At 40.1% G+C, this 27496-nt stretch overlaps 1 protein-coding gene across 4 annotated transcripts in view; it reads left to right on the top strand.

The window, feature by feature from the left end:
* FBXL13 (F-box and leucine rich repeat protein 13) overlaps positions 1-27496 on the top strand; it is a 329012-nt gene that overhangs the window by 23329 nt on the left and 278187 nt on the right. For all 4 annotated transcript variants that reach the window (XM_060196358.1, XM_060196360.1, XM_060196359.1 and 1 more), the window contains exons 2-6: positions 15825-15928; positions 16651-16741; positions 20725-20792; positions 22493-22647; positions 26848-26957. In XM_060196358.1, coding sequence (XP_060052341.1) covers positions 15825-15928; positions 16651-16741; positions 20725-20792; positions 22493-22647; positions 26848-26957 — 528 coding nt within the window. The remainder of the gene's footprint in view (positions 1-15824; positions 15929-16650; positions 16742-20724; positions 20793-22492; positions 22648-26847; positions 26958-27496) is intronic.

Below are 27496 nucleotides of genomic sequence, written 5' to 3'. Positions count from 1 at the left end.
AGTAGGCACACTGCCTGCAAGTAATGCATGCCCTATAGAAATAAAAAAAAAAGGGCTAGCTATTAGGGTAGTATACACTATGTTAAGCAACTATACATAGTGACTATACTTGAGAGTGAAAAAAAAATGAGCTCTTAAAATTTTTAGCTCAGTTTAATGTCCAGAAAGATTAAAGGAGTTTGCAAAATTAGGTCTGTCCAGCAGAGGGCAGATTTAAGTTACAAAGTCTTACTTTTTATGCAAAGTTTTCTATTTTATACCTAGTTTTATTTTTAAACAAAGATTTTATGATTTGTATTTATCTAAAGATTAAATTTCCAAATTTATTACTGAAATGTTTCATATTACAGCCCTTGTTGTCATTACTGTTATTGTTGCCATTGATATTGTTGGATAGGACAGAGAGAAATGGAGAGAGGAGGGGAGACAGAGAGGGAGAGAGAAAGACACCTGCAGACCTGCTTCACCACCTGTGAAGCGACCCCCCCCTTCAGGTGTGGAGCCCAGGGGGGCTCAAACCGGGATCTTTACGCAGGTCCTTGCGCTTTGCACCATGTGTACTTAACCCGCTGTGCTACCGTTTGGCCCCCCGTCACTTCTCTTGAGGGTTGATTACCTTTGCTGTTAGTTCCCTCAGGTCAGCCAGCCAGTGCACAGATCCTATTCCGGAGGAGAATCATGGGGTATGATTATGAGCAAAAAGCAGAACTTATTTTCTCAGTAACAATTCCTTTATCTGGGGCTTAGGTGGCTTGGCTTGCATTGGGCTAGGCATCATGCAGTATTAGTATCTATTGTCTACTCTTCCCTCACAAAGTCTAATCTGTTTTACAGCCTTTCAAGTTCAGATCCTGAAGGACATCTTCCTCTTTCTGATGTCCCATCTGAATGATTGAAGTCACTTGTCCCCCTTTAGCAACATTTAGTATACTTTCAGTTGTAATCCTAGAGGTGGTATGGAGGATAAAGCCTTGGACACTCAAGCATAAGGTCCTGAGTTTAATCCCTGGCAGCAGATGTATCAGAGTGATACTCTGGTTCTTTTTCTCTCCCTCCTATCTCTCTTCTTAATAAATAAATTCTTGTTAAAAAAAAAGAAGGAAAATTAGTATGCATTAAGTTATAGGGTTCTAAAATTTAAAAGAAACTGACACTCCCTATTTAAATATCAACAAGATAGGGTTCTGGGGGGATAATTCAGAGGATAGAATGCATGCTTTCTCTCCATAGGCCCTAGATTCTATCCCTGGCACTGCATGAAAGCACCAAGAATGAAAATACATAGAGATATAAAGATAATGGAACAGGGCTTTGCTCTTTCTCTCTCAGTCTATCTCTAAAAATAAAGGATTAGAAACAGTTTGGTCAGAAAGAGGACTCACTGCAGAAGCTGGATTCATTTGCTGGCACTACATAAACATCAACAAGACATAGAAAAGCCCCTTTTCTTTCAAATGTATTGATCTTCATAGGGTTTGACTATTAATTACTTCTTGAGTCTAGAGGATAACACAGCCCCTAATATAAATTCTGACTGTCACTCTCTATATTAATCCTTTACTCCAGCCAATTGATTATACATAAGGCTTTGCTCTTTCTTACCAAGAAAAAGACTACTGAAATGCCTTCTACCCTCTCCTTGTCACTTAAAAGCATTTCTTTCTTTTTAAACATTTAAAAAAATATTTATTTTCCTTTTTGTTGCCCTTGTTGTTTTTTATTGTTGCTGTAGTTATTATTGTTGTTATTGATATTGTCATTGTTAGATAGGACAGAGAGGAGGGGAAGACAGAGGGGGGAGAGAAAGATAGACACCTGTAGACCTGCTTCACCGCCTGTGAAGCGACTTCCTGGCAGGTGGGGAGCCCAGGGCTCCAAGTGGCATCCTGATGCCAGTCCTTGCACTTTGTGCTTCACGCCACTTGTGTTTAACCTGCTGTGCTACTGCCTGACTCCCTCCTTTTTCTTTCTTTCTTTCTTTCTTTCTTTCTTTCTTTCTTTCTTTCTTTCTTTTTTATTCATAAATAGAAAAAATTGACAAAACCATAGGATTAGAGGGGTACAGCTTCACACAGTTCCTACCACCAGACCTCCATATACCATCCCCTCCCCTGATAGCTTTCCTATTCTTTAACCCTCTGGGAGTATGGATCCAAGGTCATTGTGGGATGAAGCAGATGGAAGGTAATTGCTTCCCCGCTGAACATGGGAGTTGGCAGGTCGATCCATACTCCCTACCTGTCTCTCTTTCCCTAGTAGGGTGGGGCTCTGGGGAAGTGGAGCTCCAGGACACATTGGTGGGGTTGTCTGTCCAAGTCTGGTTGGCATCATGTTAGCATCTGGAACCTGGTGGTTAAAAAGAGAGTTAACGTACAAATCCAAACAAATTGTTGAACAATCATGAACCTAAAGGCTGGAATAGTGCAGATGAAGAGTTGGGGGTGGGGGTTCCTCCATTTTGTAGATAGCTAGTAGGCATATTTTAGTTATATTTCAAAGGGCTTGTGGCTATACTTTTTTTTTTTTTTTTTTGCCTGAGCCTGAAATCTGATATGCAGGTGGATCCAAGTTATTGTCTGGGGAGATGATGTCATGGCTGGAAAAGGACCAGAAAGCTGAATCAGGGAAGAGAGTATCTCCCAAATATGGGAAAGGTGTATAAATATTGTTGACTGTAAACTCCATCGATTTGATTATGTCTGTGGCCCATATTCATCTTAGGAGCCATGTAACCTCTGCATCCCTGTAGATCTGAGCTCACATTCTGAAGTCATGAGTAGGAATATTCCAAACTGTCCCAATATCGACCCATCTTCCTCAGGTGTAGCATAGAGTATGTTGTCCAGCCTTCTTTCGGAGGATAGAAATTCTCTAACATTGTTGATCAAAGCTGAAAGCAGGGTCCTGTGGGGGCCCACAAAGGGGTCTATTGTGTTGTTCCTGATATAGATGACCAGTAACAATGGAGAGAGAGATTTATTCGAGGTCCAGGCCCATCATGTCTGTTTGGGAATCTCAGGACTCCCTGAATAGGTGCTGGGGCTCACGTGGAGTGGCTCCAACCAGGGGGTAAGCCTCCAACCCTCCCTCACCAGCTCTAGGGGCCATGTGAATTAGAAAGGGGCATCGGGGAACATTCTGGTATGAACATTCGTTTATTGGGAGAAGAATACAGGTCTTTATACTGAGTTAAACAAAGAACATTTTTCACATATGTCAGAAATTACAGGTTTCTTAAAGGTCAGCTTGCCCCTATGGTAGGGAGATGGTATGGCAAGAATTTATGAAATACATAAAGGTCAAGACAATTAGTCTCCATGATGCAGGCAAGTTAATTATCCAAAGGTATTTGAGAGAAGCATTGGGGTTAAACCAGTAAGGTGAGGTAGAGAAGAAGAAAAACAAAGCTTGATGTAAATCACAGATATCAAATTACACAAGGAAATAGAATTTGGGGTCTTACTGCCTGGTGTTAGCTTAGGTGTATGATAGAGTGTGTTCTCCTTTATGATCAAAAGGTGAAGTGAATGTGTGAACTTTGAATGAATCCTCAAGCAGGCAGCCATTTGGCCTGCTAGCAGGGGGAATTAAGTGTGAGAGGCTTGTAGGCTTTCTGTGAGCTTGAGAGACTAACAAGGAGAAACTGAGTTTGGGAGACTTTTCCCTCTTGGTTCATCCTATAAGGAGAGAGGCTAACAAGTGGAGTGTCTTTCCAGACCTCCATTCAAGGATGGGAGAGCTCCCCTAAGCTCTACCAAGCTTTCACATAGTCCCACAAATAGAGCCCCAGCTGATGGGGTGGCCTGATAGTGACTAAAGAGTCATCATTAAAGTATGCCAGTCTCTTGGCATACTTTTGCAGCTTTTTCAGTCCTGGCTTTGCTAAGGTTAGATTTGGAGAGAACTGTAATAGGAAGTAGATGAGGAGGGTATCTAAGTCTAATTAGATACTATTTCATTAGGAACTTTATACTGACTCACTGAAGACTATTGTGTGTCGTCGTGTGCCACGGAGATGAGAGGAGGTCCGGAGTGAAGAGGGAACACAAATATTTATTTGCGCTGGCACCTCAGAGTTGGGTGCTAGAGAAACAGGTTGGGCCACGTGGAGGTAGCGAAAATGGCCACCTCACACAGTAACCTTTCCTGCGCCTGAACACCGAAGTGAAGCGCTGGCAAGAGAGCGAGGTGCGGAAGAAGAAGGGCTTTTATAGGAGTAGCTTTCGCGAGAATGGGAAGGGGGAGGAGTAACCATAGCACTCCAGGATAGGATAATAACTCTCGTGAGAATGGGAGGGGGGAGGAGTAACCAAAGCACTCCAAATATCGTGGGGAAATAGACAATGCCCTGAGGGCACAACATGGTGGAACAGCCACTCCGAGAATGTCCCAACTCTTGTGGGAACTAGCAGTAGCCTGAGGGGACAACATGGCAGATGTGACTACATCTGCATAATTTCCCAGCAATTGTGAACTTTTGCTTTCAGGTATATATTTTGCCCTAATTTATGGATACATGTGAGCATATGCTCTATCTCATGGGACCTGGTCTATATCTAGGTTTTGGGACTTTGTTAGGAAGTGAACCTCCTGGAATGGAATTAGAGAATACCATGAAAGGAAAGGTCTCACCCAGGTAATAAGGATGAAGGGTTGATATTCCATGCCTGATGTTTCTGGACACAGTCTGAAGTGAAGCATGCTGAAGTGGTACTCATTGTGTTGATTAGGTTGGGATCAGCAGATACAATATCATTTAGTATGAATTGAGTGAAGCATGCAGGAAAGTGAGCCCCACCCTAGAGGTTCCAGGACTGGGGGAAATAAAGGCTCTATAGAGGAAGCAGGAGGTTCCTGCTGTCTTAGGGCTATGAAGAAAATAGATAGTTATTGCTATAATCACATTATTTGGCTCTGGGGAAGTGAGGCTTTAGAACACATTGGTGGGGTCATCTGCCTTGGGAAGCCCAGTTGGCATCATGGTAGCATACTTAAAAGTTTTTATAATTTCTTTTTAAAAATTTTTTTAAGAATACTTATTTATTCCCTTTTGTTGCCCTTGTTTTTTTTATTGTTTTAGTTATTATTGTTGTTGATGTTGTCATTGTTGTTAGATAGGACAGAGAGAAATGGAGAGAGGAGGGGAAGACGGGGGAGAGAAAGATAGACACCTGCAGACCTGCTTCACCGCCTGTGAAGTGACTCCCCTGCAAGTGGGGAGCTGGGGGCTCGAACTGGGATCCTTATGCCAGTTAACTCGCTGCACTTCCGCCCGACTCCCGCTTTTCTAACTTCTAATGGTCCACAGCATTTGATAATCATTGTAAAACTATTTTTAAGTGTGGAATGTGGAGAATTTAAGTTTATTTATTGGTGTATAACACTGATCCACCATTTAATGAGACACTATGGCTTCACATATGCAAGGCTTACCCTCTACCACTAAGATACTTCTCCGGCCCTGGAAATCACTCTCACTTGCTCTGTACTTTCAGGGAACAGTTGTCTTCATATTGCCAAATTTGTAGGCCCTTACCTTATTTTATTGCATTTATTTGAGGATCTAAAAAGGTAAAGAAGACTAATTCTCTTCAATCTTGTATCTTCCATAGGTCTAATAGACAGTTGATCATCTTGGTACATATACTTATTTTTCATAATATTTTTCTTTTTTAAAAAAATCATTCATTTTTAAAATCTTTACTTATTATTGGATAGAGACAGAGAAAAATTGAGAGGGGGATAGAGAGGGAAAGAGACAGAAAGATACCTGCAGCACTGCTTCACCATTCATGAAGCTTTCCCCCTACAGATGGGGACCAGGGGCTAGAACCTGGGTCCTTGTACACTGTAATGTATGTGCTCAACCAGGTGCACCACTGCCTGGCCCCCCTCCTAATATTTTTCTTCCAAATATATTTATCCTTTTATCTTTCACTAGACATGATATAAAATCAGTCTTTTTCTTATCACACTAGGCTCTGAATGATATAAGGAAATATTTTTCAAATTATTTTCTTTTCCCAAGTCTTTTTCTCTAATGGAGGTTATAATTAATAGAGGAATGGATAAAATTGATGATTTCTCTCTTTTTTTTTTGGTGTATTTATTACACACTATACAAAATATTTTACAGATCTTGTTTCATTTAGTTCTCTTAATAGCCATATGACACTATTTTGCTAGACCATATCTACAGTAGTTAAGGAAACAGAAATAGAGATGTAACCTGTCAGAAGAGACACACTAGATTGAATGCAGGTTCTGGGTTTAAACCCAGTGTACTCCATCTATTTCCATTATCTTGTTCTTTGAAGGAAGGGTGGTAATATGAAGAAATAGAAACAAATGTCTTAGATAACCTATGTTTGTTGTCAGTGCTCAAACATCTTTCAAAATAATGAACACTGAAATCAGGGAAGTGGAGCCAAAAGAAAGTAGAGTATTGCACAATTGTTTTATGAATTTGTAAGTTTGAGAAAGTTGATAGGGATAATTAAATCATGTTCTTATTTTGTCTTTGATTGTCTCTTTTTTTTTTTCCTAAGAAGAGTAGCAGTAATAAAACACTGATTAATGTTTTTGAGTGTCAAACATTCATCTTGTGGAAATGTTTATATAGTTTACTTCTACTTACAAAAATCAAGTTAGTGGCTTTGTAATTTTCATTTCCACTGAGTAGGAAAATAAAAACTATGACCTACTGACTGTGTTTACTTAGTGGCATATCCATATTGTTCACAGTATTTCACACTACAGGCTATCGGACCCAGTGTAAGCTGCAATCAGATTTCTTAGCAAAAAGCAAATATTTGAACTACAGTAGTTCCATACACCCTTATTAGCATTCTAGAGACTTATTCTCTGAACTTAATTTGACTGGGATAACTTTTCACGAAAAATAGTTTTCTCATTGGTAGAACTTAGAAATGTAAAGAATTGAGCAATTGAAAATAGAATCAGCTTTCTCATTTCCATGTACCCTAGGTCCCGTAAGTTATTTGTTTCCTAACTGTTGAGGACTACACAGCTTTTAAATATATATTCTGTAAATGCTATTAATTATAAAATACAAATGCATTTTAAAAAGACTTCTTGAATTCACAGTGGCTTGTGATGATAGATTTTCTCAATAATTTTTATAGTTGAGTCTGAGAAATCTTTTATTTTTGGGGTCTGAGAATTTTTTTACTTTAAAAATAGATTTCTTCACACATAAAAAGCATAGAAAACACTAATAGTGCCCTCAGTTTGATTGTAAAAAAGCATACTCCTCGTCTAATACAAAATACTGCTCAGAGATTATTATGTCATTTACAATGGGTTTAAAATTTGTGATTAATAGTAGGTTATAAGATTATAAGATTACGCTGTATAGTTTTACACTACACCCACCACCAAAGTTCTGTATCCCCACCATCCTCCCTCCCAAAGATAACCACTAGAGTTCTCACAAGTCTTAGGAAACAGTTTGCCAGGAGTCGGGCGGTAGCTCAGCGGGTTAAGTGCATGTGGCCCAAATTGCAAGGACCACCGTAAGGATCTGGGTTTGAGCCCCAGCTCCCCACCTGCAGGGGAGTGGCTTTACAGGCGGTAAAGCAGGTCTGCAGGTGTCTGTCTTTCTCTCCCCCTCTCTGTCTTCCCCTCCTCTCTCCATTTCTCTCTGTCCTATCCAACAGCGACGACATCAATAACTACAACAATAATAACTACAACAGTAAAACAACAAAGGCAACAAAAGGAAAATAAATAAATTAAAAAAAACAGTTTGCTTGCTTCTGGTTTTTTTTTTTCCAAGTTCATGTATATCAGATCTCTAGATTTTACATGAGTGAGACTATCTGATAGTTGTCTTTCATCTCTTGATTTATTTCACTAAGGTTAATCACCACCAGTTCCATTCATACAATGGATTTTTAAAAAAAGATTTTATGAGAAAGTTAGGAGGAGAGAGAAAGAACCAGACATCACTCTGGCACATATGCTGCTAGGGATCGAACTTAGGACTTCAAGCTTCAGGGTCCAAAGCTTTATCACTGCACTACCTCCCGGACCACCAATAGATTTTTTTTTTTTTTAGAAGAGAGAAGCTAAATTATATTTTGGTTTATATGCAGCAAAATCTGAATATTAGGAACTTCTAGGGCAAAGTTATTAATGACAGAGTCTTGGGAATTTGGCTCTCCCCTAGAAAAATAATATTACAATAAAACATCTCAATGGATTTTATCAGAAAACAGCTAGAATTTATGGTGAAAAAAAAATTCACGGTCTGAAAGTTGGTGTTTGTGTACTAACAATGAGAACAGGAAGGGAAGTAGAAAAGACTCCAGCAGAAACAGGGCACTTCATTGCTGGTATACCCATACCTGCAATTGCTTCAAAGTAATGAGGTGGATTTAACAGACCCATGTGGAACTGCTCATGAATTGAGGTACTTAAGTAAAGGAGCTCGTGACTTATATTTAGAGCTGTAAAAGCCACAGGTTGTTGAGTGAACTCCAAGGGGCTAGCCAGGGAACAGAACATTGTAAGCCTGTGACAGCTGGAAAGTCTACTAAGCTGTAAGGTGTCCCAGTTGCCATAGAGACCCTGGTGAAAAATGCATTCAGAAGGTCTTGCAGGGAGGAAAAGTGACTTTAACCTTAAAGCAGAGTTCCCATTTTGGGAAACAGCCTGGGAAGAACAGAAGAGAGCCTGAGATCCCTTCCTACCCCCAGACTAGAGCTGGGACATCAGGCTCCATCTATGTCACTTTTTAAAAATATCTCTCTTTTCCTACAACTCTCATACAAAGCAGAACCCAGTGCAACCTGCTGACCAACAACAGAAATCAAATAGATGGGTAAAATAGGAAAATATTGGTCTGGAAAATTAACACAATGGCCAGATACTTAGTGATACAGATCCAGAAGAACTATCAGAGAAATAATTTAGGAAATACATTGTCAGGGAATTTGAAGAAATGCAAAAGTTTGCCCTGAAAGACTATCATTCAAATATGAAGGAACAATAAATGCAGTGACAGATATAAAAAACTTAAAGAGCTTGCCATTATCATACCTGCCTTGCAAGGAGTGTCACAGAAAAGGAAAAAAAAAAAAAAGGATCATTAAACTGTCAACAAGGGGATGCACAGTAAAACAGATCCAGAAACAAATCATAGAAATATGAGGCAACTTTAAAGTATGGAGGGGAGAAAGAAATGAATAGACACTGTTCAAGCAAAGGCTAGTGAGACAAGAACAGTTTTTAAAAGATTCAAACATTTAAAAAATATTTTATTTATTATTGGATAGAGATAGAGAGATATTGAAAGGGAAGGGGGAGATAAAGAGGGAGAGAGAGAGAGAGAGCCACCTGCAGCCCTGCTTCATTCACCACTTGTGAAGCTTTCCCCCTGCAGGTGGGGGCTAGGGGCTTCAACCTGGATCCTTGTGCACTGTACTGTGAGTGCTTAACCAGGTGTGCCACCACCTGGCCCCTAGATTCAGACATTTTTATATGTAGTAAATATATATATTATATAAACTCTATAAATACATTTATAAATGAATTGTATAATACTGCTATGTATTACACATTCTATGCACACAGTCTTACTAAATAATACCATTTTCTCTCTATGACTTTTAAATCTTTCCTACATCTTTTTTCCTTTGTTTCTCTTATCTTTCTTATCGTATATAATACATTTTTCTAATTTGGTGGGTTTTTTGTTGTTTTTGCCCTTGTTATTGTTATTGCTGTTGTTGTTGTTTAAGATAGTGAGAAATTGGGAGAGGAGGGGAAGACAAAGGGGGGGGAGAGGAAGACAGACACCTGCAGACCTGCTTCACCACCTGTGAAGCGACCTCCACTGCAGCTGGACCTCCACTGCAGTTGAGGAGCTGGGGGCTTGAACTGGGATCCTTACATTGATCCTTGTACTTCACCTCATGTGCTATTAACCCTCTGTGCTACCACCCAGCTCCCTAATTTGGTGTTTATTCACAAAATTATTTTGTCCTTATATTTTTAATTCTTTAAAGTATTTTACCAGTATCAGTTTCCACTTATTATTATTATTTTATTAACAACTACCTCCAGATATCTGCCTATCTCTTGCTTTAGAATGTATATTTTTATTTGCCATGTTTCTTCTTACCTGATTTAAAAATTCATGTTGTAATATCGTGTATTATTTCACCTACTCTACAGCAGCCTTTTTCCAGTTTATTTTCTTCACATATTAGAGGCTGTTGCTTTTCTTTTTTAAAAAAAATAATAATGCTTTTATTTGTTTATTTTTATTTTTATTAAATATTTTATTTACTTATTAATGAGAAAAGAGGAGAGAGAGAAAGAACCAGATATCACTCTGGTACATGTGCTGCTGGGGATTGAACTCAGGACCTCATGCTTAAGAATCCAATGCTTTATCCACTGCACCACCTCCCAGACCACTTGTTTATTTATCTTTACCAGAGCATCACTCAATTTTGGCTTATGGTAGTGTGTGGATGATTGAACCTGGGACTTTAGAGCCTCGGGCATGAGAGTTTCTTTTCATAACCATTATGCTATCTACCATGATGCTATCTATGCACTGCTTTTTTTTTTCTTTCTTTCTTATAATACATAGTATCTTACATCAGTGTTACGTATTCAACTTGCATATTATTTACATTTGAATGATAATTTTATTTTTTCTGGGACAAACTATTTTAAGAATGATCTGGGGAGCACGGGAACTAGGAAACAGTTTACCCAATAGAGCATTTTCTTCACCATGTGTGAAGGAATGGGTTTGATCTCTGGCACTATAAGGGAACGCCGTGGGAGGCATCATGGCAGTTCTATGGATAGTGGAACAGTGCTGTTGTGCCTCTCTTGTCCCTTCCTCCTCTCTCCCAAGAAAAGATATGAAAAATTGGGAGAGCTTAGTGGTATTTTCTATCCAAGAGGCCTTGGATTTAAATCCTTTCCTCCTCCTTCTCTTCCTCTTCCTCCTCTCCCTCCTTACCTTCCTCTTCCGCTTCTTCCTTCATCACTATTTAGCTCTACTTTATGGTGGTGCCTGGGATTGAATCAGAAACTCTGAAGTTTCAGGTGTAAACATTTTTTTGCATAACAATAGTGGTACCTCCCACCCCTGGCCCTGCATTTAAAATAAATGTAGGGGAAGGGGTAAAGTCAAGGGGCTTTTATCCTTTAGTGTTTTTTTTTTTTTAATTTAAAAAAATATTTATTTATTTATTCCCTTTTGTTGCCCTTGTTGTTTTTATTGTTGTAGTTATTATTGTTGTTGATGTCATTATTGGGTAGGACAGAGAGAGAAATGGAGGAAGAGGGGAAGACAGACAGGGGGAGAGAAAGACAGACACCTGCGACTCCCCTGCAGGTGGGAGCTGGGGGCTTGAACCGGGTTCCTTGTGATAGTCCTTGTGCTTTGCGCCACCTGAGCTTAACCCACTGCGCTACTGCCGGGACTCCCCCTTTAGTGTTTTTTGTTTGTTTGTTTTTGTTTTTTTGTGTGTGTTCAAGGTTTTTTATTGCTATAGTTTTATCTGTTACTAAATGACCTGCATTTCTCTGAAAGACAACTACTAGATGGTTTTGCCCGTATGTACAATGTAAAAAATTGAAACACATGAACTTGTAAAAAGGAAGAAGAAAAAAAAAAGCCAAACTGTCTCTAAGACTTTGTGAAAACTATGGTGGTTGTCCGTGTGTGTGTGCGCGCGTGCGGGGTGGGGTAGGGGTGTGGGGGTTGTTAGTCATGAATGGGAGGGCACAGAGCTGTGGTGATGGGTGAAGTGTGGTACTATATCCCTGCAGTCTTATGGTGTTACAAACCATTATTAAATCACTAATAAATATATATTTTTTATTTATTTATTTTTTATTTAAGAAAGGAGACATTGACAAAACCATAGAATAAGAGGGGTACAGTTCCACACAATTCCCATAACCCAATCTCCATATCCCATCCCCTCCCCTGATAGCCTTCCCATTCTCTATTTCACTGGGAGTATGGATCCAGGGTCGTTGTGGGTTGCAGAGGGTGGAAGGTCTGGCTTCTGTAATTGCTTCCTTGCTGAACATGGGCGTTGACTGGTCCACCCATACTCCCAGTCTGCCTCTCTCTTTCCCTAGTAGGGTGGGGCTCTGAGGAAGTGGAGCTCCAGTACACATTGATGGGGTCGTCTGTCCAGGGAAGTCTGGTCAGCATCTTGCTGGCATCCGGAATCTGGTGGCTGAAAAGAGAGTTAACATACAAAGCCAAACAAATTGTTGAACAATCATGGACCTAAAGACTGGAATAGTGCAGATGAAGTGTTGGGGGTTATTCCCTGCATGCTCTTGTGTACTTCTGCTTTCAGGTATATATTTTTTCCCCCTAGTTTATGGGCATGTGTGAACCTATGCTCTATCTCAGGGGACCTGGACTATATCTAGGTTTGGGGACTTTATTGGGGAGTGGACCACCTGGAATGGAATTAGAGAATACTATGAAAGGAAAGGTCTCACCCGAGTGATGAAGCTGAAGGGTTGTCATTCCACACCTGAAGTCTCTGGTCACAGTCTGAAGTGAAGCATGCTGGGGTGGCACTCGTTGCACTGATTAGGTTGCGATCCGCGGATGCAATATTATTTGATTTGAATTGAGAGCAGCATGCAGAAAAGTGGGCCCCACCCTAAGGTTCCAGGACTGGGGGAAATATAGGCTCTATAGTGGAAATGTGAGGTTTCTGTTGTCTTAGGGTTCAAGAAGACAATGGATAGTTTCTTCTAGCGTTTGCCCTTCTTCTGTAGCCAGTCAACAGCGTCAGGTTGAGCCTGATGTAAAGTTTCGAGACCTCCTTTGAATCTGGAGAGGTGGCAGTCGTTGACTATGTGGGTCATAGTCTGTCTGGAGCCACAGGGGCAGTTCGGGTCATCTCTGGCTCCCCAGCGATGGAACATAGCGGCGCACCGGCCATGGCCTGTTTGATAGCGATTGAGGAGGGCCCAATCATAACGTGCTAGGTCAAAGCCGGGTTGACGCTTGCAGGGGTCTGTGATGAGGTGTTTGTTCTTTACCTCAGCTGACTTCCAGCTCTGTTTCCAAGAGTCTGGAACAGAGAAGTTCAGTGTAGGCGTAGGGGAACAGATTGGGTGACGAGACGTCAAGCGTTGGACAGGGTGGGCGAAGATATCCGAGTATATTGGCAGGTCTGGTCGAGCGTAGACGTGGGAAATGAACTTAGATGATGCTGCATCCCGACGAATATCTGGCGGGGCGATGTTGCTAAGAACTGGCAGCCATGGAACCGGGGTGGAATGGATGGTTCCAGAAATTATCCTCATGGAGGAATATAATTTGGAATCAACCAAGTGGACATGGGGGCTACGGAACCATACTGGGGCACAGTATTCTGCAGTGGAATAGCATAATGCCAGAGATGATGATCGTAGTGTGGAAGCGCTCGCGCCCCATGAGGAGCTGGCCAGTCTTGCAATGATGTTATTCCTTGCGCCCACCTTTGCTGCAGTTTTTACGAGATGTTCATGAAATGATAGGGTGCAATCGAGAGTAACGCCAAGATAGACTGGCTTCATGCTGGATTCTTCATGCTGGATTCTCGTATCGCCAAGCTGCACATTAAGCTCACGTGAGGCCGAGGCATGGTGTAGATGGAAAACAGATGATACTGTTTTTGCAGTGCTAGGGATTAGTCGCCATTTTTTACAGTAATCAGATATCAGAGACATGTCTTTCTTGAGTGTTTCCTCGAGGATGTCAAACTTGGATGCCTGAGTTGCACAGCAGATGTCATCGGTGTAGATGAACTTCCTTGAAGAAGTTTCTGGAAGGTCATTGATGTAAATATTAAATAGCGTAGGAGCCAGAACAGAGCCCTGGGGGAGGCCACTTGAGACAAGTCTCCATCTGCTAGACTTGTCACCCAGATGCACCCGGAATCTTCTGTTTTGGAGAAGAAACGATATAGTGTTGGCCACCCATGGAGGCAGGCATCTTGAGATCTTGACTAGGAGACCTCGGTGCCAGACCGTGTCATAGGCTGCTGTGAGATCAACAAAGACAGCACCCGTCTTTAAATTCTTCTGGAATCCATTTTCAATGTAAGTTGAGAGGGCCAGGACTTGTTCACAGGTAGATCTTCCTGGACAGAAACCAGCTTGGGTGGGTGATAGGAATTTCTCTGTAAGAGGAGAAATTCGTGACAGAAGCAGCCTCTCAAGGAGTTTGTAACACACGGAGAGGAGAGAAATTGGTCTATAGCTGGCGGCCAGTGTTGGGTCTTTCTTTGGTTTCAAAACTGCTATTATCTTCGCACAACGCCAAATTTTGGGTATAGATTCGGATTCCAAGATGTGGGACAGGAATGTAGTGAGCCACTTCTTTGCCGTGGGGCCCAAGTTAAGAATGAGTTCTGGGGTGATGTTATCATAGCCAGCAGCCGTTCCCGGTTTAACCCTCTTCAAAGCGTCTTCCAGTTCAGACAGTGTAAAGGGAGAGAGTTTTGGAGGTGGACAAGATAAACGGAAGTGGGATGACCACTCATGGGAAATTTCTCTTTTTCAGGCTGGGTCGATCTTAGCACGTCCAACTTGAGTTAGGTGACTGGCCACTGAGTTTGGAGATACGGGAGGATGGGAGATGGGAGAGGGTTGGCTACCGGCACCCAGACTATGAAGAAGCTTCCAGGCCTTCCTACTTGAGTGGGTGAAGTTCAGACTTTCCGTGAGTTGTTTGGTGATAGGGTTAACTTTGGAAAGTCCCTTTGATAGGGTTTGGGGTATAATACCCAGCATTTTGTACATAGCTGTGCTACTGGTTGCTTCTGTTCTCCCTGGTCTAGGCTTTTGGGAGAGACAACATATCAAATACAGCCTATGTATTAAAAAGACTCAGTCTGTGTTTTAAGAAGTTCTAGACATATGATCAATTTTTTGCCTCTCATATTAATTAAATAGTGGTTTATATGTTTACACTTTAATAGGATTGTACATAAACACCACTCCCACCACCAAAAGACTGTGTCCCACTCCCCCACCTCCCCGCCATGCCAGGAAGCCCAATGGCCATCCTCCCCTTCACCAGTGTTTTTACATTGGTGCCCTGCTCTCAATTTAATCAGATCCTGCTTTTAGTTTCCCTTTCTGTTCTTTCTCAACTTCTGTTGATGAATGGGGATATCCCATACTCATCTTTATCTTTCTGACTTAGCTGACTTAACATAATTCCTTCTAGCTCTGTCCAAGATGGGTCAGATAAGGTGGGCTCATTGTTCTTAATAGCTGCATAGTATTCCATTGTGTATATGTACCACAGCTTTCTCAGCCACTCATCTGCTGTTGGGCATCTGGGTTCCTTCCAGGTTTTAGCTATTATGAATTGTGCTGCTATGAACATAGGAGTACACACATCTTTTTGGTTGGGCATTATGGAATCTTTGGGGTATATCCCCAGGGGAGGAATTACTGGGTCATATGGGAGGTCTATGTCTAGCCTTGTGAGAGTTCTCCAGACTGCTCTCCAGAGAGGCTGGACCACTTTACATTCCCACCAGCAGTGTAGAAGCATTCCTCTGTCCCCACAGCCTCTCCCACATTTGTAGCTGCTGTCCTTTTTGATGTATGCCATTCTCACAGGAGTGAGGTGGTATCTCAATGTTGTCTTTATTTGCAATAAATATATTAGTAATTAATATTGAATATAAAGGAATATCTGGAAAGTATGCTAACTTAAAAGACCGCAAGTTATTTGACTTTGTTTGAGTGTTGTTAAGAAAATGCAAATCCAAAACCACTCTTCCCATTTCTTTTTCCTTCAGGCTCTGTTATGTGGTCTACTTGTTACATGTCCCAAGGATCCGCTGAAATATTTAGAGAAAATGATTATTCTTATAATGGAAAATGGTCTTGAACATATTCGTTGGTAAGTTTTGTTTTGATTTACATGATGAAGATATTTTATTTTGAAGGTAAAAGACTCATAATATGAAAATAAGATCTTGAATACTTCTACTCTCAAGATTGTTAGCACAGCTCTCCTTTTTCTTTGCCACCAGAGTTATCAGTGGAGTTTGGTGCCTGTATAGCTCCACTGTTCCTGGTGGTTCCCCCACTCTAATGACCACCACAATCCTTTTTTCCCCTCTCTTTTTGATGAGACTATGAGACAGAGAGAAATAAAGGGGACTAGAGTGTGGGGGAGATAGAGAGATATCTACAACACTGCTCCATCACTTGTGAAGTTTCCCCCTATAGGTGGGAACCAGGGGCTCGAGCTTCAATCCTTGAGTATGATAAAATGTGTACTCTACTGGGTGCTATAATTCTTGGCCCCTCCTTTATAAGCTTTTCAGTTCTAATGATTTCAATAGGGATGGTTTGCCCAGTGGATCTCACTTGAAAAATATTATGTGCTTTCATCAGTAACATATGTTCACATAACAGTTAATTTCCAACTAAGTATGAGGAAAAGGAGGCATGACCTCTATGAGCCCAGCAAAATCTCTAGGTGGAGTGGGAGTAAATTCAGAAAACTGTCCAGTTGACTCTGATATTCTTCTCCCAAGGGGAAGGGTCTTATGGATTACTTATAGAACTAACTACTATCTAAAATTACCTTAACTCTGTTTTATGATTTTATTAAAGGGATATGTGCATTGATCCATCAATGAGGCCCATGATTCGGAGATTGTCAGAAACTTACCTGGAACAACTTTTTGGACTGGATGATCAGCTGGTAAATATCGATAACTAAGTATTTTAAAAACATAAGTCTTAAATTTTGATGTAAGTTCTCAAGTATATTTGAGATTTAATAAGAGTGGTAAGATCACATTGCTTTTGTAATTAGAGAGGCTCAGAAAAATCACACATGCAGACATAGGTATATATAACCAACTCATTGTAGCCTTCCTTGATATCCAAGAAGCATCCAGAAAAGCATTTATTCTTTCTCTTTCTGATATAAATGTATAACTTTCCACTCTTTTCTCTCATGCATCGTTATATGAAAATAACATCATGGAAACCTTTAGAGGAGAGCATTTTCTTTTTTTTCTATACTACTGCATTGTTGGACAAGTTATAAAACATTTTTACATAGAAAAACCTAGAAGAATATATCATGACTTTTCCAACAACCCAATAATTTCTTCTGTATTTTATCTCCCTTCATTCTCTCTTCTCCCTGTCCAGGGATTATGCTAATAAAAATATGACCAAACCATTAATGAGACCTATCTGAAAGCCAAATCTAGTTAACTGAAAGAAATAACCAACACCAATAACTGGTTGTGAACTTGCGAAGAGGGCAAGAAAGTTGTTTAGGACATGTAGACTTTTAGAACAAACACTGTTCGTCTAAATGAGTTTAGCATAGCAAAAGAATGTGGGAAGAGAAATACCAACATCAATGAGACTGTGTGAAACCATAAATAATGCCTTGTAGATCGTAGAATGATGTCTTAGTAAATGCAGGCAAGGTTTAGAAGTTGCTGACAGAGTTGGGATTGTAAAATATTGTTAACACCATGGTCCAGGTGAGAGCCAGGGACATCCTGCAGCATCATTTAGAATTGTGAGTGTAGAGTAACACTGGGTCCTAACCAGTGGTCTGCAACAGAGAGACAGATACAGAGGAATGGGATACAGAATCTGGGACAGTTCTAAGGTACCAATACAATGGGAAGAACCTTTATGTCCAATTCTCACTGATATGATATAGGTGTCTTAATGACTTCAATTTACCCATAGTAAAACCTTTGATTGTCTGTGAAGTTGTGATAATGCAAACCATGTTTTTGGAGATTTTTTGGGGGGAGTGTGGGATCCAGCAGCCAAGGAGGAGACCCAGGGAATGGAATTCTAGGTCTTGCATTCCAAACCCTGAATGCTAGACTAGTTCTGCTTTGCGTATAATGTCACTTGGAGAAAGATGACAACTGTTACTGCAAGAAACTAAAATAAAGGGACCAGAGGAATGGTGATGCACCTGGTTGAATACACACATTACAGTGTGCAAAGAACTGGGTTCAAGCCCTTAGTTCACATGCAAGAGGGAATCTTCACAAGTGTTGAAACTGTGCTGCAGGTGTCTCTTTATCCTTCTCTATCTCCCCTTAACTCACAACTTTTCTATTTGTCTTTATTCAAAATAAATAAATAAATAAATAAATAAAATATCTTTTCAAAAGAAGAAACTAAAATGATTGAAAATCACTTATCTAAGAGGGGTAAACCTCATTGTCCATATGTGAAAGCAGCTTTATAAATTTAAACCAGCCTATGATGTCTAGCTAGAAATATACAGAACCCCCCCCTTTTTTTTTTAACAATTGCATAGAATTCTTAGAGACATCTTAGCTACTTCTACCTGACGTTTTATAGGACAGGAATTTCCAGGGCTATTTCTTGATATTGAAAGTGCAAAGAAAGGGTAAAATATGGGAGTCGGGCAGTAGTGTAGTAAGTTAAGCGCACGTGGTGCAAAGCACAAGGACCCGCATAAGGATCTGGATTCCAGCCTCCTGCTCCCCACCTGTAGGGGAGTTGCTTCACAGTTGGTGAAGCAGGCCTGCAGGTGTATATCTTTCTCTCCCCCTCTGTCTTCCCCACCTCTCTCCATTTCTCTCTGTCCTATCTAACAACGGCAACATCAATAATAATAACTACAACAATAAAAAACAAGGGCAACAAAAAGGGAAAATAAATATTAAAAAAATTTTAAAAAGAGGGAGTTGGGAGGTAGCAGCGGGTTAAGCGCACATGGCACGAAGCACAAGGACCGGCAGAAGGATCCCGGTTCCACGGCAGAAGGATCCCAGTTCCAGCCTCCGGCTCCCCACCTGCATGGGGGTTGCTTCACAGTTGGTGAAGCAGATCTGTAGGTGTCTTTCTCTCTTCCCCTCTCTGTCTTCTCCTCCTCTCTCCATTCCTCTCTGTCCTACCTAACAATGACATCAATAACAACAACAAAAATAAAAAAACAAGGGCAACAAAAGGGAAAATAAATAAATAAATAAATAAATATAAAAGGAAGGGTAAAATGTGAGATGCTGATCCAGACACAGATAAAGAAATGATTTTCCAAAGCATAAAAAATTCTTTTTGGGGTTTAGAAGGAAGGAGTTCTGGCTTCTGTAATTGCTCCTCTACTGGGCATAGAAGTTGGCTGGTCTATCTATATTCTCAGCTCTCATAGTTATTTTTTTTTTAATTTTTTTATTTATAAAATGGAAACACTGACAAGACTATAGGATAAGAAGCGTATAATTCCATACAATTCCCACCATCAGAATTCCATATCCCATTTCCTCCCCTGATAGCTTTCCTGTTATTTAGCCCTCTGGAAGCATGAACCCAGGTCTTTATGAGGTGCAGAAGTTGGAAGGTCTGGCTTCTGTAATTGCTTTCACGCTCATCATGGACGTTGACAGGTCTATCCATACTCCAAGCCTGTCTCTCTCTTTCCTTAGTGGGATGGGGTTCTGGGGAGGTGGGGCTCCAGGACACATTGGTAGGGTCTTCTGCCCAGGGAAGTCTGGCTGATATCACGGCAGCATCTGGAACTTGGTGGCTCAAAAAGAGTTAAAATAGAAAGCAGAATAAATTGTTGACTAATCATGAACCTAAAGGCAGGAATATTGTGGATGGAGATTTGGGGTCTCCATTCTGGAAAAAGCTAGTAGGTCTATTTTAGGTATATTCCAAGGGGGCCCATGACTTTACTAGTTTTTTCCTGAGCCTGATATCTAATATGCAGGTGACTTAAGCGATTGTCTGGGGGTGGTGATGTCATGTGGGGCTATGTAAGCTTGGTAGAGCTTAGGAAAAACTCCCCCCATCCCTGGGTGGAGGTCTGGGAAAGACACCCCCTTGTTAGCCTCTCTCACAGAGATAAGCAAAGGGGAAAAATGTCTCTCAGACTGTTTTCCCTTATCAGACTTTCAAGCCCACAGAGATCTCACTGTTTCTCCCCACTAACTGCAGGCCACATGGCTGCCTGCTTCAAGGTTCATCCAAAGTTCACAGTCACCCAGAGTTACACACTTCACCATACACCTCAAATCCCAGACAAGAGAAACTCCAAACTCTATTTCCTTATGGCCTTTGATATCTGTCAAGCCTTATTTATCTTTTCTCTGTCTCACCCTATTGGTTTAACCCCTATGTTTCTCTCAAATACCTTTGGATAATTAAGTTGCTTGCATCATGGAGAATAATTGTCTTGACCTTTATGTATCGCATCAATTTCTGTCATACCAGCCCCCTACCATAGGGGCAAGCTGACCTTTAAAAAACCTGTAATTTCTGACGTATATGAAAAATGTTCTTTGTTTAACTTTCTCTCTATATATATCCAAGCCCACCCCTCAATAAAATGAGAGTGTTCCAACTCTCCCCAGTGTCTCTTGCCTATGTTGCTGAGCCCTTGAACCATCAAGGGAGAACCGGTAAGCTTACCTTCGTTGCTGAGAGTCACCCCTCGTAAGTGCACTGAGAGCAAGGTCATACAGGGCCCCACAGATGGGTCCATAATATTGTTCCTGATGGAGATCACCAGTGACAGCGGTGAGAGGGATCTGCTAGAGGTTTAGGCCTATTATGTCTATGTGGGAATCCCAGGATTCCCTGACTACCCCCCCAACCCCAATGTGTCTTCTAATGTAACCTGTGCAGTCATTGATTTCTAATGTTTGTCCTTTCATTTATTTATCTTAGATGACTCCTGAATTGATGATAAAAGCATGCACTTTTTACACTGGAAATTTAGTAAAGACCCATTTTTGGTAAGAAAATGATTTTCTTGTACTATTTCTTCCTCTTTGGGTTCTCATATTTATTTTATTTTTTTGTTTCTTAGTTTTAATATTATCAACTTGAATAAAAAAATCATTTTTTTGGGCACTTGTGCTTGTCTTTTTCATTTAATAATGTCTTCACAATTTTTTATTATATGTATTTATATTTAATTTACTTTTACTTAGTTAAAAAATTTTCTTTACGGGAGTCGGGTGGTGGCGCAGTGGGTTAAGCGCACATGGCGCAAAGCGCAGGGACCGGCGTAAGGATCCCGGTTCGAGCCCCCGGCTCCCCACCTGCAGGGGAGTCGCTTCACGGGCGGTGAAGCAGGTCTGCAGGTGTCTATCTTTCTCTCCCCTCTCTCTGTCTTCCCCTCCTCTCTCCATTTCTCTCTGTCCTATCCAACAACAAAGCAACGTCAACAATGGCAATAATAACCGCAATGAGGCTGCAACAACTAGGGCAACAAAAAGGGGGAAAAATGGCCTCCAGGAGCGGTGGATTCATGGTGCAGGCACCGAGCCCAGCAATAACCCTGGAGGAAAAAAAAAATTTTTTTTCTTTACTTCTTCAAGTTATCACTTTGTAATTTTAAGACTATAATCTTAAAGTTGAAAGTATAGTTTTACAATTTTATTATCTAAAACCCTTGGTACCTGCTTTCCTTTGAATCTAGATTTCTTTTTTAAAATTTAATTTCAGAAGAATAGTCCTTAGAATACTGTGTAGAATACTGTGTATATTATACACTATCTTTAGTGGTGTCAGGGGTTAGCATCTTGAAACCAAATACATCTGAGAATATTAATATTCCTATAACAAAGCATATCTATTCTTTTATTTTTAAATTTTTATTTATAAAAATGAAATACAGATAAAAAAACACAGGATAGGAGGGGTACATTTCCACATAATTCCCACCACCAGAACTTTGTATCCTATCCCCTTCCCTGATAGCTTTCTTATTCTTTAGCCCTCTGGGAGTATGGACCCAAGGTCATTATGGGGTGTAGAAGGTTGAAGGTCTGGTTTCTGTAATTGCTTCCCTGCTGAACATGGGCATTGACAGGTCGATCCATACTCCCAGCCTGTCTCTCTCTCCCTAGTGGGGCAGGAATCTGGGGAAGCGGGGCTCCAGGATACATTAGTGGGGTTGTCTACACGTCTACTCTTACTAAGTAAAATGAAGCAAGATTATAAGCATCTATTTGTCAGATCTGGAGAAGTTTTGATACCAAGTTAGTTTAGGTTATGTGTAGTTTTGTCTCTAGATAAAATAGAATACTTTTGGATTTAAGAATTTTCTAGGTTTTGGAAACATATATGTAAATTGGGGCACGGGGTGGTGACATACCTTGTAGAGTTGCATGTCACAATGCTCAAGGATCTTGGTTCAAGATCCCAGTCTTCATCTGCAGGGGGAAGCTTCATGAACAGTGAAGCATAAAAATAAAAAAGAAAAAATATCTGCAACATTAAATATATATGTATTTGTTTAATACTGGAAAAGAAAGTATAAGCTCAACAGAAATGCAAGGACTGGATGGAAATAAAACTGTAAATATAATGTAATAATTTCTATGGCATGGTTTTTGAAGTAGTAAAGGAAGTGTTTTCCTTTTAAATTTATTCATTGATACAATGCCATGGTATTAAAATATTATTTTTCTGTATTTTTTGCCTATAGCACTTGGAGAGATATAACAATACCTCCTGTAAATGAAAGTGAAGTTTTGGCTAAAAAATTGGAAATAGCAAATAACTATAATGATTTTAGATGTAAACGATATCTATTTTCTCATTGGCACTTTTATGTGAAAGATCAAAAAGAAAGACTTAAAGGTAAGTCTCATACATAATAGAACTAGATTTTCTTTTAATCAGAGTTTTGAAGAACTTAACAACTAGGCATAGTTTTACTGCATAATAATTATTACATTTTTTGTGTGATAGAGACTTATATGAAATGTAAAACCACTAATTGAAATATTTAGTAAGGTTTGTCTCAGGAATTTTTTAATTTTAATATATAACAATATCTAAATCAAATATGATATGTATTTATGTGATGTATATGTAAATGTGAATTCATCATCAGTTTTTGTAAATGTAAATTGTATTATTTATCTTACTATATTAAATTATATAATTATTTTACATAATTATACTTACATAGTGATAATAGTATTACAAATGAGCATCAATTTACATTTTATTTACTTATATATTTATTTTTTTATTTATAAAAAGGAAACATTGACAAAACCATAGGATAAGAGGGGTACAGCTTTGCACAATTCCCACCACCAGACCTCCATATACCATCCTCTCCCATGATAGCTTTCCTATTTTTAACCTTCTGGGAGTATGGACCCAAGATGATTGTGGGATGCAGAAAGTTGAAGGTCTGGTTTCTTTAATTGCTTCCCTGCGGGTGTTGACTGGTCGATCCATACTCCCAGCCTGTCTCTCTCTTTCCCTAGTGGGGAAGGGCTCTGGGGAAGCAGAGCTCCAAGGCACACTGGTGGGGTTGTCTGTCCAGGGAAGTCTGGTCTTATCCTGCTAGCATCTGGAACCTGGTGGCTGAAAAGAGAGTTAACATACAAAGCCAAACAACTTGTTGAACAATCATGGACCTAAAGGCTGGAATAGTGCAGATGAAGTGTTGGGGGAGGGGTCCTCCATTTTGTAGATAGCTAATAGGCATATTTTAGTTATATTTCAAAGGGCCTGTAGCTATACTAGTGGTTTTTTGTTTGTTTGTTTTTTGCCTGAGCCTGAAATCTGATATGCAGGTGAATCCTAATTATTTTCTGGGGAGATGGTGTCATGGCTGGGAAAAGGACCAGAAAGCTGGATCAGGGAAGAGAGTAGCTCCCTAATATGGGAAAGGGGTATAAATATTGTTGACTGTAAACCCCATCGATCTGATGTGATCTGGAGCCTGTAGTTAGCTTGGGAGTCTGTCTACATCCCTCTAGATCTGAGCTCACATTCTGTGGTCATGAGTAGGAACATTCCATGCTGCCCCAGTATTGATCCATCTTCCTCAGGTGTAGCATAGAGTATGTTGTCCATCCTCCCTTCGGAGGATGGAACATTCTCTACCATTGTTGATCTACTTTGAGGGCAAGATCCTATGGGGGCCCACAAAGGGGTCTATTTTGTTGTTGCTGATAGAAATGAGCAGTAATAATGGAGAGAGTGATTTATTTGAATTCTAGGCCCATCAAGTCTGTTTGGGAATCTCAGGACTCTCCAATTAGGGCCCCAGCTGGTGGAATGGCCTGATAGTGGCTAAAGAGTCATCGTTAAATATGCCAGTCTCTTGCCCTTATTCAGCTTTTGTAGTCCTTGCTTTGCTAAGGTTAGCTTTGGAGTGAGTGAGAGAACTGTCATAGGAAGTAGGTGAGGAGGGTATCTAAGTCTAAGTGGACACTATTTCATTATGAACTTAATACTGACTCACTAAAGACTATTGTGTATTTTTGCTTTCATGTATGTATTTTGCCCTTATTTATGGATACATGTGAACATATGCTCTATCTTATGGGACCTGGCCTATATCTAGGTTTTGGGACTCTGTTAGGAAGTGAACCTCCTGGAATGGAATTAGAGAAAAGCATGAAAGAAAAGGTCTCACTTGAGTGATGAGGGTGAAGGGTTGGCAACCCATGTCTGACGTCTCTGTACACAGTCTGAGGTGAGGCATGCTGAGATGGTACTTGTTGCATTGATTAGGTTGGAATCAGCGGATGCAATATCATTTGGCCTGACCTGAGAGAAGTATGCAGGGAAGTGAATCCCACCCCAGAGGTCCCAGGATTGGGAGAAACTTACGCTCTATAGAGAAAGTGGGAGATTCCTGTTGTCTTAGTGTTAAGGAGACAATAGATAGTTATTGCAATAGTCACATTATTTGACAATTGGGTTAACTTTGAAAAATCCCTTTGTTCGGATTTGCTGTATCATACACACCCTCACCATATTTTATGTTCTTTGACATTATTTGCATATAGCTATCTCACCGGTTGCTTTTGTCTCCCTGGACTAAGCTTTTAAGAGAGTCAACATATCAAAGACTCAGCCTATGTATTAAAAAGACTCATTCTGTGCTTTAAAAAGTTTGAGACAGGGAGTCGGGCTGTAGCGCAGCAGGTTAAGCGCAGGTGGCGTAAAGCACAAGGACCTGCATAAGGATCCCGGTTCGAACCCCGGCGCCCCACCTGTAGGGGAGTCGCTTCACAGGCCGTGAAGCAGGTCTGCAGGTGTCTATCTTTCTGTCCTCCTCTCTGTCTTCCCCTCCTCTCTCCATTTCTCTCTGTCCTATCCAACAATGGCGACAACAACAATAATAACTACAACAATAAAACAACAAGGGCAACAAAAGGGAATAAATAAATAAAATAAATATTTTTTTAAAAAGTTTGAGACATTGAAAAAAGAACTGATTGAATGTCTCAATTTACATTTTTTAATCTGCTTTCTCATTTAATGAATTCATGAGAAAACTGAAAGAGTTCTTGTATTTAAACCTTCATAGTTGTAGTGAGTGGACAGTGTGTTATGTTATTTTAAGAGCAAGGGTAGCGACCTTCAGGTTTTTACTTAGATTTTTATCCAGGTCACAAAAATGCTGATTTGTTTATGACAGCTGCAAATCAGAGAATCGTTTTTATTTCTTTTTTTAAATCTTTTTATTATCTTTATTTATTGGATAGAGACAGCCAGAAATCAAGAGGAAAGGGAGATAGAGAGGGAGAAAGATAGTGAGACACCTGAAGCCCTGCTTCACCACTTGTGAAGCTTTCCCTCTGCAGGTGGGGACCAGGGGCTTGAACCTGTGACCTTGTGCACTGTAACATAGATGTTCAGTCAGGTGTGCCACCCATCTGACCTCGAGAATCGTTTTTCTACTGACCAGTTACTGGTGGTACCTCAGTAAAAGATAGAGTCTATTTCTGAGGAGAGACAGTTGTTTGCAACTAAGGAGTTACTGTTCTCTGGGAACAGCCTTCCTAGTCATACATTAATCATTATTCTTTCCTGTCGTGGTTTCTTTGCTTGAGTTTGGACTTACGGTAAAAAAAAAAAAAAGGATAATCTAATCATAGTGCAATTAACTAAATGAGAACACTACTTCATGATTTATTTCTATCTATCAATAAATTTAGAAACTGCTTTCATAAAGAATAGAGTTGCTTTAAAAAAGAAATGACATGCCAGGTGGTGGCGCACCTGGTTGAGTGCACATGTTACAATATGAAAGGATCTGGTGGGAGTCCCCAGTCCCCACCGTCAGGGGGAAAGTTTTGCAAGTGGTGAAATAGTGTTGCAGGTGTCTCTCTGTTTCTTTCCCTCTCTATCTCCCCCTTCCCTCTCAATTTCTGACTGTTGTTATCCAATAAATAAATAAATAAATAATTAAAAGTTAAAAAGAAGAAATGACATATATATTGAAATTTCATTTCATTTATTACATTTTAACTTCTCAAGGCAAAGCTGATATTTCAGATTAGTAAAATCTTAGGACTACTATATACTGCTATCAAAAGTAGTTGATGGGCTGGGCGGTAGTGCAGCAGGTTAAGCACACATAGCACAAAGCGCAAGGACCAGTGTAAGGATCTCAGTTCGAGTCCCTAGCTCCCCAACTGCGTGGGGGGGGGGTCGCTTCACAAGTGGTGAAGCAGGTCTGCAGGTGTCTTTTTTTTCTCCCCTCTGTCTTCCCCTCCTCTCTCGATTTCTCTCTGTCCTATGCAACAACATCGACAGCAACAACAACAATAATAATAGTAGCAGCAATGATGAACAAAGGCAACAAAAGGGTGGAAGAATGGCCTCCAGGTGCAATGTATTTATAGTGCAGGCACTGAGCCCCAGCAATAACCCTGGAGGCAAAAAAAAAAGTTATTGCAAATATAATTAAAATCAAACAAAACTATCAAATGCAGTATTGGTTCATATTATAAATGTGATAGAATATTAAAATACTTTGAAACAACTTTAATTTTGTGTAGTAAATTAATATATTTTCTTCAGCTTCACTAGCACGGCTACAACAACTCTTCTACTCCCATAGGCTAATAATTAGCCTGTCTAAATGGAAGGACAAAGCAAGACAGAAGTGTCTAAGGAGAGAAAATAAGCTGGTATGGTATATTATAATTTTAAGTTATTTATTTATCATTTATTTATTTGTGTGCAGTGCCAGTACTGAGGATTGAATTCAGGGTCTTATGCATATGTGATAATGCTGAGCAGCCTCCTCGACCTATTTATTTATTTATGGTAGAGGGAGAAAGAGAGGAGAGACATCACAATAACATATGCATGAAGCATCCCTGTAGCTATTCATGATGCTTCTTTCTGATGCTGGAACTTGAATTCAGGGCCCCACACATGCTGATTTGTATACACTATTGAGTGAGTTATCACCCAATACTCAAGTTGTTTAGAAACTGAGCTTTTCTGTTCTGTTAATGTTGTCATAAGTAATAATGCTGATATGGAAAAATACAAAGAATTCTAAACATTATACACTTTTGATGGAGTTCTTATTCTTTTTTTTCTTTTTAAAAATTTTTTTATTTATAAAAAGGAAACAATGACAGAAACTATAGGATAAGAGGGGTACAGCCCCACACAATTCCCAGCACCAGAGCTCTGTATCCCATCCCCTCCCCTGATA

This window comes from Erinaceus europaeus, chromosome 8, assembly GCF_950295315.1.
Source record: "Erinaceus europaeus chromosome 8, mEriEur2.1, whole genome shotgun sequence".
NCBI lineage: Eukaryota > Metazoa > Chordata > Mammalia > Eulipotyphla > Erinaceidae > Erinaceus > Erinaceus europaeus.
The sequence above is the reverse complement of the archived record's forward strand: the minus strand, read 5'-3'. Positions and strand labels throughout refer to the sequence as shown.